Source organism: Heteronotia binoei, chromosome 11 (assembly GCF_032191835.1).
Source record: "Heteronotia binoei isolate CCM8104 ecotype False Entrance Well chromosome 11, APGP_CSIRO_Hbin_v1, whole genome shotgun sequence".
NCBI classification, from domain to species: domain Eukaryota; kingdom Metazoa; phylum Chordata; class Lepidosauria; order Squamata; family Gekkonidae; genus Heteronotia; species Heteronotia binoei.
In genome coordinates, this window is record NC_083233.1 from 63,218,339 (window position 1) to 63,232,161 (window position 13,823).

Below are 13,823 nucleotides of genomic sequence, written 5' to 3' on the forward strand. Positions count from 1 at the left end.
ATGGCCTTCCCCCTTAAGATGGTATGGAGGAGAACATCTCCTGAGAGGTTATTTTGGACAAATTCAGTGATTTCACTTTCCATTTGTTGTAAGAAATCTTCGCATTGCAATAAAGCATTGTTGAGCCTCCATGAATAACTACGATCATACTGTTCTTTAGTTCTAAGTATACAAAGAACAGGCACATGATCCGACCAAAGCTTTGGTTCAATGGACACATCTATAAGAGCATTACAGAGTGAGCTAGAGATAAAAACATAGCCAATGTGGGTAAAAGTTTGGTATTGGACAGAAAAATAGGTGTAGCCTCTCTCCTGTTAGTGCAAGAATAAGCAGGTTTCCTACCTGTAACTGATGATCTTCGAGAGGTCATCTGTGCATTCACACTCTTAGGATGAAGCACCTGTGCCGATCCCTGATAGGTAATTCCAAAGTCCGGGATTTTTCTCAGTCCAACCTCAGTGGGCATGCGCGACAGCCCCAGTGCACATGCTCACCTGGTGAGCGCGGATATCCCGCCAGTTCCGTCCCGCCACCACCTATCTAGAAAACCCATGACAGGAAACAGAGGGGAAGGAGGGCGGGTAGTGTGAATGCACAGATGATCATTCGAAGATCATTAGTTACAAGTAGGAAACCTGTTTAACTTCTTCGTGGTCTCTGTGCTTCCAGTTCACCTCCTATTCATGATGGGAAACCTCCCCCCTGCTCAAGGAGTCCGCTTGCACATTGAGCTCCCCTGGCAGGTGGGTGGCTACAATAAAGGTCCGGGTAGCTTTGCAGGCTTCCCAAAGCTTCATCACCAGCACACACCGTTTCCTGGACACAGTTCCCCCTTGATGGTTTATATAGCTTACAGCTGTTTTGTTGTCTGACATCACACCCACAGTCTGACCACTGATAAGGGGTAGGAACGACCTCAGGGCTAAGTGAACTGCCATGAGCTCTAAGAAATTGATGTGATGGTGTGCCATTGATGGGAGCCATGGGCCGCCTATGCGGAGATCGTCTAGGTGCGCCCCCCATCCCCATAGCGAGGCATCTGTTGTCACCCTGACTGAAGGGAGCGGGAACATGAAACAGTGCTGCTTTGCAGAGATTGGACTTCACCCTCCACCAGTCCAGAAAGCGGAGTACCACTGAAGGGATTTGAAGGATCTTGGACGAGAGGTCTCTCACAGAGTTGTACTCTCTGATGTACCAGAGCTGAAGGGACTGTTAAAAGATGCACCCAGGGTATTGCGAACCTCAAGACATTGGTAGTAGCCACCATGAGGCCCAAGAGACGTTGGATCTGCAGAACTGAAGCGCATCTCACCGTTTGAAGGAGCAGAACCAGGGAGATGATATCCAGCGCCCGCAACTCTGGTAGGAATGCTAGATGTCCAGAATCGCTCCTATAAACTGAACTCTTCTCGCTGGAACCAGGTAAGACTTCTTCTCGTTCACCAGAAGCCCTAGTTCGCTCAGGAGGTTGAGAATCACTTGCAGATGAGCTCGTAGAGAAGCTTCGGACACTGCAACCACCAACCAATCGTCAATATAAGGAAAAAGGATGATACCCTGGAGACGAAGGTAAGCCACCATGACTACCATGGTCTTTGTGAAAACCCTGGGGGCAGTGGAGAGCCCAAAGGGGAGCACCTGGTATTGGAAATGGTTCATCCTAATGGCAAAACAAAGAAACCTCATGTGACTGGGGAGGATGCTGATGTGGAAATAGGCATCCTTCAGGTCCAGGGTAGCCATCCAATCCCCTTTGTTGATGAGTGGAAGGATGCTTTGCAGAGTTAGCATTCTGAACTTTTGATACGCGATGAATTCATTCAGTCCCCTCAGATCCATAATCGGATGAAGTCCCCCGTCCCGCTTGGGAACCGTGAATAAAAACCCTGACCCGAGATGGTCGGGAACGGGTTCTATCGCTTACTTGCTGAGAAGATTTTGAACTTTCTCCAGTAGTACAGCTGTTGGGTGTGTGATCACCAATCTGGAATGAGCAGGAGGCTGAACAAATTCTATCATGTAACCCTCCTCTATGATGGACAAGATCCACTTGTTGGTGGTAATCCGCCGCCATACTTGCAAAAACCTGCGGAGGCAGGTGGGCCCAGAGGAAGGGGGGAGTGCCAAAGTCAAAGTCCCTGTTTGGGGTTCCTGGTGTTCTTAGACTTTCCCGCGTGAGAGGAGAAGGAAGAAAACTTGGTTTTGCCTCCTGAAGTGAAAGAGCTCTTGGTGTCATGCTGTTCCACATGCAGCTTCCACGATCTATCAGGGGATTTGGTCTGATAGGGCTTCTTAGGCCGTTGCTTGGACCAGGGACGAGGCCTGCTGGAGCGAGAGGAAGAAGCAGGTACCCCCAGGTTACGTGATATCTTAATACTCTTGTCCATTTCTTGTAGGACTGCATCAGTAGTGGAGCTAAAGAGACCCTCTCCTTCAAAGGGGAGAGCCTCAACCCAGGATCTAGTGTCTATCTGGAGGGCGGTGGCATGAAGCCAGGAGTGATGACGCAAGGTGATGGCAGAGGTAAGTGTCTTAGCTGCAGTGTCCAACATATGTTTTGAGGCCTGTAGCTGCTGTTTTGCTAGTAGCATACCCTCCCTCCGGGCCTTCTTGGCCAGGGTACGTTTATCCTCAGGCAGGGCAGCCAAAAGCGGTGAAAGTTGCTCCCAGAGGGAATACTGATATCTCGCCATGCAGGCAGAGTAATTGGAAATCTTTATTCTCAGTGGGCCCACAGAATAGAATCACCTGCCAAAAGTATCAATCCTTTTCCCCTCCTTATCTGGAGGCGAGGAATGAGTTTTCTTAGCCTTGGAAGAGGACGACACCACCACAGAGTTAGGGCATGGATAGTTGAAAAGAAATTCTGCGCCCTGTTCTTGGACTCTGTACATATGGTCCATACGTTTGGAAGAAACTGGGGTTGAAGCAGGCTTGGACCAAGGGTCTTTAATGGCTTGCAGGATCACCTTTGTGATAGGAAGGGCTACAGCTGTTGAGATGTCCTTCTGCATAATATCAAAGACTGTATCGTCAATGACCGGTTGAGGCTGGACCGCTGGCAGAGATAGGGAGTGCGCCATCCTTTTAATCAACTCCCCATATGACTTTAAGTCTTCAGAAGGAGAAACTGGGAGATCCTCAGCTATCATGGATTCCGGTGAGGACCCTTCCTGCTGTTCACCCAATTTGTCCTCCGCCTCGTCATCAGAGGTCGACGGAGAGGATGGGGCGCTGTTCTCTGATGGTAAGCCTGGGATGTCTATCATGATCCTAGTAGAGGGCGTCTGCTTCCTAACTATCTTCGAGGTCGAAGTTGGCATCGATGAGTCCTGTCAACCAGGTGGAGAATTTATTTATTTATTTATTCGAGATTTATATCCCGCCCTTCCCACGAATGGCTCAGGGCGGCTTCCAACAATTAATCAAACATAAAATTTAAACAATTTCAAGTATAAAACAATTAAATATTTAAACAGTTAAAACCTTAAAAACAGAATATTTCCATTTCCTGTAAACAGATGGCTGGCCAGTTACATCGAGTTGTCGTCCTAGCTAAGTATAAGCTAGCCGGAAGAGGGTCGTCTTACAGGCCCTGCAGAACTGCGCCAAGTCCCGCAGGGCCCTCACCTCTTCCGGCAGCTGATTCCACCATACGGGGGCCATAACGGAGAAAGCCCTTTCTCTGGTGGCTTTTAAACGGGCTTCTTTTGGCCCGGGGATAGTGAGGAGATTTTGTGTTCCTGACCTCAGTGCTCTCTGGGGAACATGTGGAGAGAGACGGTCCTTCAGGTAGGCAGGTCCCAGGCCATATAGGGCTTTAAAGGTAATAACCAGCACCTTGTACCGGACTCGGTATATCACTGGAAGCCAGTGCAGAGTCCGGAGACCCGGCCGGATGTGTCCCCACTTTGGGAGACCCAATAGCAGCCGGGCCGCAGCATTCTGCACCAGCTGCAGTTTCCGGGTCCGAGACAAGGGCAGCCCCATGTAGAGGGCATTGCAGTAGTCCAACCTCGAGGTGACCGTAGCATGGATCACTGTTGCTAGGTCATCGCGCTCCAGAAAGGGGGCCAGCTGCCTTGCCCACCTAAGATGAAAAAATGCGGACTTGGCAGCGGCTGCTATCTGAGCCTCCATCTTTAAGGAAGGCTCCAATAGCACCCCCAAGCTCTTGACCCTGTCCGCCGCCATCAGCGGCGCACCATCAAAAGCCGGCAGGGGGATCCCCCTCCCCGGGCCGCGGCGACCCAAGCAAAGGACCTCTGTCTTCGTAGGATTGTCCAGAATGTGCCGAGACTCTGGAGCGGTGCAAGACTTCAGAGTGCTGGTCCTAGTCTGGGTTCTGAGGAGGGTACCAAGGGTATGGAGAGTGATATGGGTAGCCCCCAAATGGATACGCCCACAGGCATGGGTCCCAGTTGGGTAGGATGTGGTCGTCGAAAAGGATCCGGAGCCTCCCCAAATCGATCAGGCTGAGGCATCAGCAGCATTTTCGGCATCCATCAGTCCTTCTGCTGGGAAGCATCTAGCTCCGACGCTGAACTTGGATCGCCGCCTTCCTTTGAGGTGGACTTCGAGGATGCCGACCTCTGTGTAAGGTCAATCTCCTGATCAAAGGCGGAAAGAGGTGTGCTGAGCATCCGTCGGACCTGAGGGGCTTTTTAGTCGGATCGGTGAGGCAAGAATCTTTTCTGGAGACCCTCCCGAAATGATCGCTGGATCCTTCGGTGGCAGAGAAGGAGTCTGCTGATCTTGGCGCCTCTTCTTCTCCTTCTTATGCTTCTTGGACTCAGCGGAGCGAAAGTCCTAATTCCCTCTGGCCTTCTTGGCCGGAGTCGAGGGTTCTGACTGGAATACTGAGCCCGCACGCTTGTGGAATAAGTTAATAGAATAATCATGACCCAGTGTCCAGAGAGGTGAGTGAGCAGCCCATCTAGAGCAATGAAAATATAGTAGACACCATTTGTCAGAAAAGTATTAAAAACCCTGGCATACATAAGATTATGGCTTAACTTTGCAGTTTAAAGCCGCAAAAGGCTGCAAAAGCAAAAAACCTAACATTAACAATATTGTACTCATAACAATGTGGCAACTAGCCTGTGAAGTCTCTCTGCTGGAATTTTTTGAAATAGAGCAAGTTTAATACTAGCTGTGCTCCTAAAAAGGAAAATAATAATAATAATGGTGAACCAAACACCATGAGGTTCCAGCACCTAAAAACATAATGCAAGTCTGAGCCGGATTCGTCAAAGCTTGTATATATGAGGGGGCTCCAAGACATTTTCCCAATAGAGAGACAATTATAGCAACTACAGAAAGAGATAAACCACATGTACCAACACTTGTTTAACATCATGGTGAAAAGGCATAGTTGAACGGAGAATTGCAATGAAGCACTACATTGCATACAGCGGAGCAATAGCATACAGCTGGCAAGCTGAGTTAACGATGTAAGTAAAATCCCTTCCCTCCCTCCCCCCATCCCCTCTTCAAACCAAGAAACGCAGACTTCCCAATGCACAGGAATGGAAGGGGAGAACTTACCCCCAATGCAGCAAAGTAAAGAAAAAATAAAAAGGTGCAGGCGATCATCCCGTAAGCCCTGGAAATCTTTCCAGGACTGGGCTGTAAAAACCCTTCCAACCATTTGTCCCCACATTACAGGGAGCTAAAAGTCAAAACTCGCTGTTTCCATCCCCCCAGTCCCAGATATTAAGCAAACTAGATCTGTTAAACAAAAAGATTTTTACAAAACCGGCATAAGTTCAAGGTGAAGCTTCTGATTGTTGAGGCTGCGGTAAATCAGTCCCTCGGGCTGGTGTAGAGTTTTGCTCCGAAATCTTACGATCTTTGGTTGGAGAGAAGTTTAATTTTCGTTTTTGCGATTTGCGGTCCAGTTCCATGGGGACTTCCAAATGGAGCGATTGCAGAGGGAACAAGCCTGCATCAGGGTCCTCTATGGTCCAGGTCTTGCCTTGGTGATGCACAATAAGTCTGCCCGCTGGAGAACACTTGTAGCGGATATTTGCAGTGGCAAGCTTCTGGGCTATGGGTTTGAGAAAGTGTCTATTCTGAAAGGTTTCTGCTGATAAGTCAGGGAAGGCTAGAATTCATTTATCCTTATAAGGTAGACCGTTCTGATTCCTGGCCGCTTCCAGTAACTTACGCTTAACATGGATGTCAGCTAATCAATAATAACATCTTGGAGGTCTCTGGAGCAGGAAGCAAACTGGGAGCCTAAACAGTAAGCCTGGACGATGTGCAGGGTGACATTCTCTTCTAATTGAATTACAGTGGCAAGCCAGGAGGATATGAAGCTAGCCAAATCGGTCGAGCCTTCTTCATGCTCGTCTAGCCTGCGTAGTTTAATATGCCGTTCCCGGACCTTATTGTCCAATGTTAGAATTTTATCTGTGGCCGAGCACTCGTAAACTTGAAAGTGTTGAAGTCCTTCTTGGTTTGCTAGTCCTGTTTTCATAGTGGAATTAGCGGTAGCCACGACATCATTCAAAGTGGCCTGTTTGGCAGTAATTTGGTCCATGACAGGCTTGTGGCAAGGAAGGTGGCAATGTTGTCTAGCACTCTGGCTTGGAAAGAATCTAATGTCACGTGGAATTCTTTAGCAGTGAGAAGGTCCTGTGAGGAAAGTAAATCATCTGACTCGTCCGCCATTTTAGAATTCTCGCGGCCCTCAGGAGAAGGATTCTTCGACTTTGGGTTTGTATTTAGAAACGATTTCAGAAGTTTAGAACTCGCTAGATTTGACTTACAACAACAACAACAACAACAACAAATTTTATTTGTATCCCGCCCTCCCCGCCGGAGCAGGCTCAGGGCGGCCAACAACATAGTTCAGGGTTGAATTATACAAATGGATAAAATTACACCAAACATTATAAGCATTTAATTAAAATCTGGTTAAGTTTTAAAATTAAATTAATTAATTTTTTAAAAGTGCTAATGCGCAGACGATTTGCCCATAGCCTGAGGGGAATATATGGCGAGATTTTCTTGCCGGTGAGGGAGGACGGGGAGGTTGGAAGAGGAGCTCGGCTCTCGCACGTCAGTCGCCATTTGCACCAACGCCACACCCCCCACACCAAAAGGCTGTATCCTGATTTAGCAGACTTTAATTTTGTATGCTGATATCTTTATATTAAAAAAGGGTCATATATGAAATAGTATGGGAGGGGCTGTGTTTCAATGGTGGACCATCTGCTTTGCATACAGAAGGACCCTGGCATCTCTACTTGGGAAAAAAACTCTCTCTCTCTCCCCCTAAGATTCAGGAAAATCACAGCCAAATAATACTGAATACAATACTCTAAATGGGTCAACAGTAGGGATAACTGATGGTGGCTAGCACTTTGTGAGAGAATTGGGGGGGGGGGGGTTGACACAGGGAAATGCCAGCATATTAAGAGTGTGACATCAGTTCTGGAGCAAACCCACATGTGATGTCATGCCACTGGTATGACGCTCTAGGATTCACCAGAAATTCTATGGTAAAACCAGGGATTCCAGTGAATTCTATATAGCATAGTGCCAACAGTGACTTTTGGCTTAATTTTACCTCCTACTGCCCTACAGAGCGGCAAGAAGAAGAGAAGGGACTGGATTTATACCCCACCCTTCACTACCTAAAGGAGTCTCAGAGCGGCTTACAATCTCCTTTCCCTTCCCCTCCCCACAACACTCTGTGAAGTAGGTGGGGCTGAGAGAGCTCTCCCAGAACTGCTATTGAGCAGAACAACTCAGAGAGAGTTATGACTGACCCAAGGTCACTCCAGCAGCTGCATGTGGAGGAGTGGGAAATCAAACCTGGTCCTCCTAGATTAGAGTCTGCGCACTTAACCACTACACCAAAATGTCTGCCACCAGGTGATCTCCCATCATGGCAAGAGACTTGGAGGCCCTAGCGAATGATTTGACTAGGTATAAGACTGCTTTGCAAGTCCAGGGTGTTAAATTAGGATAACCAAACAAAGATGCTAGAATGCGTCACTTGGACAAAGAAAATCACTGTCTGAAGATACATACTTTCCTGATGTCCTCCAAGCTTTCCCCATTCACCATGCTCGCCACTTTGGGGGCTGCCATTGCTGAGCCTGCTGCATCTCTTCTAGCAACGTTCTTCTGCTCTCCGTGCTGCTGCCTTTGCTGATACTTCAGCATCTCTGGATTCTCAATTATAGTGGTGGACAGATGCGCCTCAGTCATGATAGCCAAGCTTTTGCCATAGGTGGACTGATGGATATTGTTCTACAGAGCAAAAAAAGGGCGGACACAAAGAAATGTGTGAACAACCTTGATAAATAGTGATACAGAAGACGCACACAGACTGATGATGCAAGAAAGTCACAGGTGATGTACTAGCTTCCAACAAGACCAGCACATCATTTTCTTCTAGAATGTGCCAACTTTGTTAATGATCATGATGATTAAAAGTCTACAAATTACTTACGTAACATACAAAAATCATTTTTAAAAAACCTTAAGACAGGCCCTGGTTTACATTCTAAGGATGGGAGAGAACTGGGAAGCAAAGCACTAGCCTGGGAAAGCCTGGGAGACAAGGCAAGTTCCAGCAGGTTTTGTTTTTTCATTGAAAAAAAAGGAAGGGTATTTCATTAACTGCCCAAAATACAAAATACATCTAAATAAGGACCATACATCCGTGACACTAGCGGTGACAGTTACGGTAGAGCAGGTTTCAAAGACAAAAGCGCACAAGCTTTTAATGGCCACTTATAAGAGTTTATAAAAATCATGTCTAAACTATTCCATAACCATTCCAAACACAAAATCCAGTCCTGGCATGCAGGGCGGGGGCAGGGGGGAGAACACCTGCATCTTCTGGTATTGACAAGATACTTTACCTTGTAATGTATTCCTTAATTTGGTGGTGAATTTGGAAGTCACTCCAGCCATGAAATGCAGGGAGGACTATTCCCTCATTATGACAAAGAACAGTGAATATGAGCTTCTGGTAATAATTTTTTGGACAAACTGGCCAAGGACAAGGGTGGAGAACATCAGGCAGACCTCCAAATTTCCACAGAAAGACTTCCAACCCCATTGTTCCAAATTCACTTGGCTCCATCTTACTTTTCATCTGGCCCCAATTCCACTGCTCTGGCTTGTTCACTAGGTACAGGATTCTTAAGGGAAACCAGCAGCTAAAGTCCAGGGGGAAAGAAATGCAGAACCAGGAACATCCCAGACTTTCCACTTGAGGCCACGCAAGATTTGGCTCCTAGGTCCATCTAGTCCAGCATCGTGTTCCCACAATGGTTAACCATATACATCTGAGGAACTTGCCCAGAGGGCACGAAGGCGAGCCCCAGTTAGCCCATCTTGCTGCTGCCCTTCTCTGCCACAAACAGCACCCAGATGAAAAGAAGGACCTTGTATGCAGGGGTCATTTTGTAGAAAAAAAGGTGGTGGTGCTCATCCAGGGATTGTTATGCAGCTGCACCTACTATTCAATGGACAAGGTGGGAAGGAGGAGGTGGAACTCTCAGAAAGGTTCAGGAGCTGCACTACTGTGAGCTCCCGCTGAATCGGAGGCCTGCTTGTATGTATCACATATGCATGAAAACCACAACATATGCTTGTGAGTGCCATTATAAATAGGCATTTCTGATTAGAGCAACTCTGCAACACAGAAACACACACAACCGATTCTCAGGTGTTACCTAAAAAACATCTTAGAGCTGGCATGCGGCCTCCAAAACAAGTTTTTAAAAAATCTGGTTAAATAGACAGATTTAATTAGCAAACCCATGCAAAAGGATGCAAAGTACCTTTTCCTCCTCGCTTAAAGGATCACCAAGTTCGTCCTGGGAAAAATCCAGAAACGCCACTGATCCATCCATGGAACACACTAAGATGCCAAGTCCATTTAAGGTCCTGGAAAAAACAAGGCAGGGAAATGATCTCAAATGGTCTTTTAAATCCAAGATTTCGATTTTTACCTTGCAACAGAAACCACAGCTCATAAAACTGGAACGGCAATAAGAAGTGGACCGTCACCTTACTGACAGTATCTAGGCACTCATGTCCAGCAGCAGGCAAAGAATGAGACAACCCAGTAAAAACCTACTGCAATTTAGTCAACCAAAACTGCTGTATGGTGGCTTTGGAGGGCTAACATAACCTGAGCATGGGAGAGCTGCCTGCAGCATCACTTTTTCCTGAACCACTGAAGTAACATGGAATTCACAGATTTCTGACAGCACCTTTCACTGGACCATGTGCGCCAAGGCAGTGAGTCTTTAATCACTCATGCTGAGGAGAGCAGTGTAGTGTCATTGCATGAGACACCAACAGAATTCCAACACCTCCTGACACTTCTGACTTCTAGATAATTCACAATGTTGACAGAGGATACGTCTGTGATGCCACATGTTGGTGACAAAAGCTATTGTTTGCAAATAAAAATACTATGTGACATTTCTGATGTCCCTGTTAAGCTGATCTGGACTTTGAAAGAGGACAGGTATGTTTTAAAATAAATGCACCAGTCTTCAACCTGATGGACTGCGCCCTGCCTTTTGTTTATTTTTAATAAATGTTTAGAAAGAGAACAGAAAAATGGAATAAAACTGAAGGTGGTAATGAGAAAAGTGTATGATGTAGGGGGAAGCAGAGGAATGATTAAAATAGGTCCCATATGGTGGGATGGACTTCAAGGAAAGTCCAGGCCTGGAAATGGTTGAACATTGCTGGAAAAGAAGGAGATGGGGTTCATGGATGACCTTCGGCCAAGTCATTCTCTTCCTGTTTATCCTTCCTGAAAGTTGTGAACATAAAATTATGTGTGTTGCTGTTAAGAAACCTGTACACCACCCTGAGGATCAGGATACAGTTCTGTAAATATCTATTCCAACAGCAGCTCTCCAAGGTCTTGGACAAAGAAAAACCCTGTGACAGACTGCACTTTTCAAGAGGCTTAGAAGTGCTCTACCAATGACTAAAGGACTGTAAAGAGCTAATTCTTCACAGAGCCAGAGGGCCTTGAGTGATAGACTGCTCTGAACATCAGCTGAGAAAGAAAAAAAGTCTTGAGAGAGCTGGATGCCAAGGAGAGTCAGTCAGATTCAGATTCCTCCCTTAATTGTGAAGAGACGTGCGCAGAGAACATCTTCAAATAGCCCTGCCAGAAAAAGGAGGTAGCACTGATAGAGTCAGACTTCCACCTTGACGGAAGTCAGTCTGAATTCAGCAGTACCTGGGAGCAGTCTGAACACAGACATGAGTACTGGGGATAGTTTGGGAAAAGGAAGTGGATAATAAAGAAGACTCCCATTTACGCCAAAGGAAAGGGGATAGATCTTAGAGAGAGAAAAGAAGATTCTCTACCCAGTCAAGCAGGGAGAGTTATCTCTGAGGAGTACAGGGGTCCCTGGTCTGGTGTGATTAGGAACTACCTTTAAGAGACCTTAAGAGTGTGGGGAAGGGGATTCTCAAGTACTGGTGTTTTAAAGATAAGGGGTTTGGGTACTAGGAAGAGGGTATCAGACTTCTAGGCATCAAAGAGTCAGCAATTATACAAAGAAAGCATATTTGAATGTTTGGAGCATAAGTCTGTCGATATGAAGATCTAGGTAACTGTGACTGAGTTAAAAACCTCTCATTAGCCTGATATATAAGAACAAAAGTCTGTGTTTGTGAAAGTTTTATCTCAGTAATTTCAACCCCTGATTTCACCTGACCTTTCCCTTTGGTATGAAATAAAACCTTTTGTTATTTCTGAATTTTAACAGAGTCTTAAGTGCCATTTTCAAGGGTTTAAGTTAAAGGGTGAACCTATCCCTTCCCTCACGTTCCTGGGCTGAGTGCAAAGCCAAAATATCCCTTACTCACAGGGTGGGCCAGACAAGGTTTCTTCAGGGGAGAAATAAACATACTACCAGGGCTACTGCTCAGTCAGTGAAGGGACAAAGGGAAACAGAGGGAACATCTTGCCTCTGAGGGAGGGAAGTGGAAGGGGTCTATTACAGACCCCAATACCAGCTTCCTGAAATCTTTTAACTAGAGCTGTTTGGGTACTCTTGTGACTTCCTGTGTTGTAATTAAACATGGAGCCATAGCTCCTCAAATTTCACTCTGAGGAGATTGGGTACGGCTAACTCTCCATATAATCAGGACTGCAAGTCGCACAGAACTCTTCTTCAGGCCTGAACAGAGCTCTAGATAACTTGAGAACGTAGCAAAAACTCCTCAGCCAACTCAAGTGGTCTAAATAGGCTGCTAAATTCTAGGTGGGATCTGAGGATCTCCTAGAATTACAACGGATTTCCAGACAACAGAGGTCAGTGCTTTGGATGGAAATGGCAGCTTTGGGGGGCAGACTCTTATGGCCCTATGCCCTATGGCGGGCCCTCCCCTCTCCAAACCCATCCTCCCCAGCTTCCATCTCCAAATCTCCAGAAATTTCTCAAACCTAGAGAAATTATCATGTACATTATTCTTTCAGGACTTTGTCCTTTTGGGGGGGGAAGGGGGCAGAAATTAATTCTGTCACAAATATAGTGATTAATAAAAATAATCATTAATATGAAATGTCACCTCCCTAAGACTTACTGATATTTTCATATTGGAAAAATTAAAAAAAAAATAGAAATAAAATGTTTACCTTTTTAGATACTTTACTTTAATTGATAAGCTTTCGAACTCTTCAAGATGCAAGCATGGACACCCCCCAATACCCAATTACATGGTTTTTAAAAAACCTGCTCCATTAGGGTTGCCAGGTCTGTGTAGGAAAGTACCTGGAGACTTTGGGAGTGGATCCAGGAGAGGGTGGGTTTTGGGGAAGGAAAGGGGTCTCAGCATGGTACAATGCCATAGAGTCCACCCTTCAAAGCAGCCGTTTTCTCCAAGAGAGCTCATCTCTGCCAACTGGAGAGCAGTTGCAAAAGCGGGAGATCTCCAGGCACCACCAGGAGACTGGCAACCCTATAATAGCTCTGTACACACCTTCAATGAGGTTGAACCACTAAGACCCCAGCCTGAAGTTTATATCTACCAACTTCTCTCAACAGGAAGATGTTCCACCATGTTTGCAGACCAGCAGGGGGAGCAACCTGTGACAGAGGAAGAACAGCACTTCCCCCATAGCAGCCGAAGTAGCACAGCACCCTCAAGTGGAGTGGAAGTGTTACTACACCCCAATTACCCTTGCAGGTATATGGCTACAGTTGCCAACCTCCAAGTGGTGGATTGGAACCTCCATCAGACTGAGATCAGTTCCCCTGCAGAAAATGGCTGCTTTGAAAAGTGGACTGTATGACACTGTGTACACACTGCTGAGGTCTCCCCTTCCCAAACTCCACCCTCCCTATGCTCTACCCCCAAAATCTCCAGAGACATGAGCCCTTAGGCATAGGCCAAAGGGCTCTTGGCCTTCAGTTCTTGCCCTGTGACCTTGGACAAGACTAGCCCAAGACAGTCAGATATTCTAATCATTTGTTATATTTAACTGTGGTTTTGTGCATTATACTGCAATTTCCCTCATACTGTTGAAAGCCATCTTGGGTATTACCTTTGGGGAAGAAAACCAGCCAATAAGCATTCCGACTAAAAAGATGGAGGACTCCTTGTTTTCATTTTATAAATTTCATTGCAGAAGAGAAAAAGCTTAAGAAAGATTACAACCTGCTTCCTTCTCAAGACAAGTCGACCTGGATCACTGAACAGAACCGTATCCTGGTTTTGACTAAAGAGGGCAAAGAGACAGGACTAGGGACTTATTGGACCCTGTCACTAATCTCCCTAAGAAGAGATCAAGATGGGTAACCATGTTAAGT

The 13,823-nt window shown here is 46.2% G+C and overlaps 1 protein-coding gene across 1 annotated transcript in view; it reads right to left on the reverse strand.

The window, feature by feature from the left end:
- Positions 1 to 13,823, reverse strand: part of LOC132579706 (protein HIRA) — a 70,114-nt gene that overhangs the window by 28,010 nt on the left and 28,281 nt on the right. The window contains exons 11-12 of the mRNA XM_060250276.1: positions 9,816 to 9,921; positions 8,050 to 8,271 (exon numbers count right to left, since the gene is read on the reverse strand). Coding sequence (XP_060106259.1) covers positions 8,050 to 8,271; positions 9,816 to 9,921 — 328 coding nt within the window. The remainder of the gene's footprint in view (positions 1 to 8,049; positions 8,272 to 9,815; positions 9,922 to 13,823) is intronic.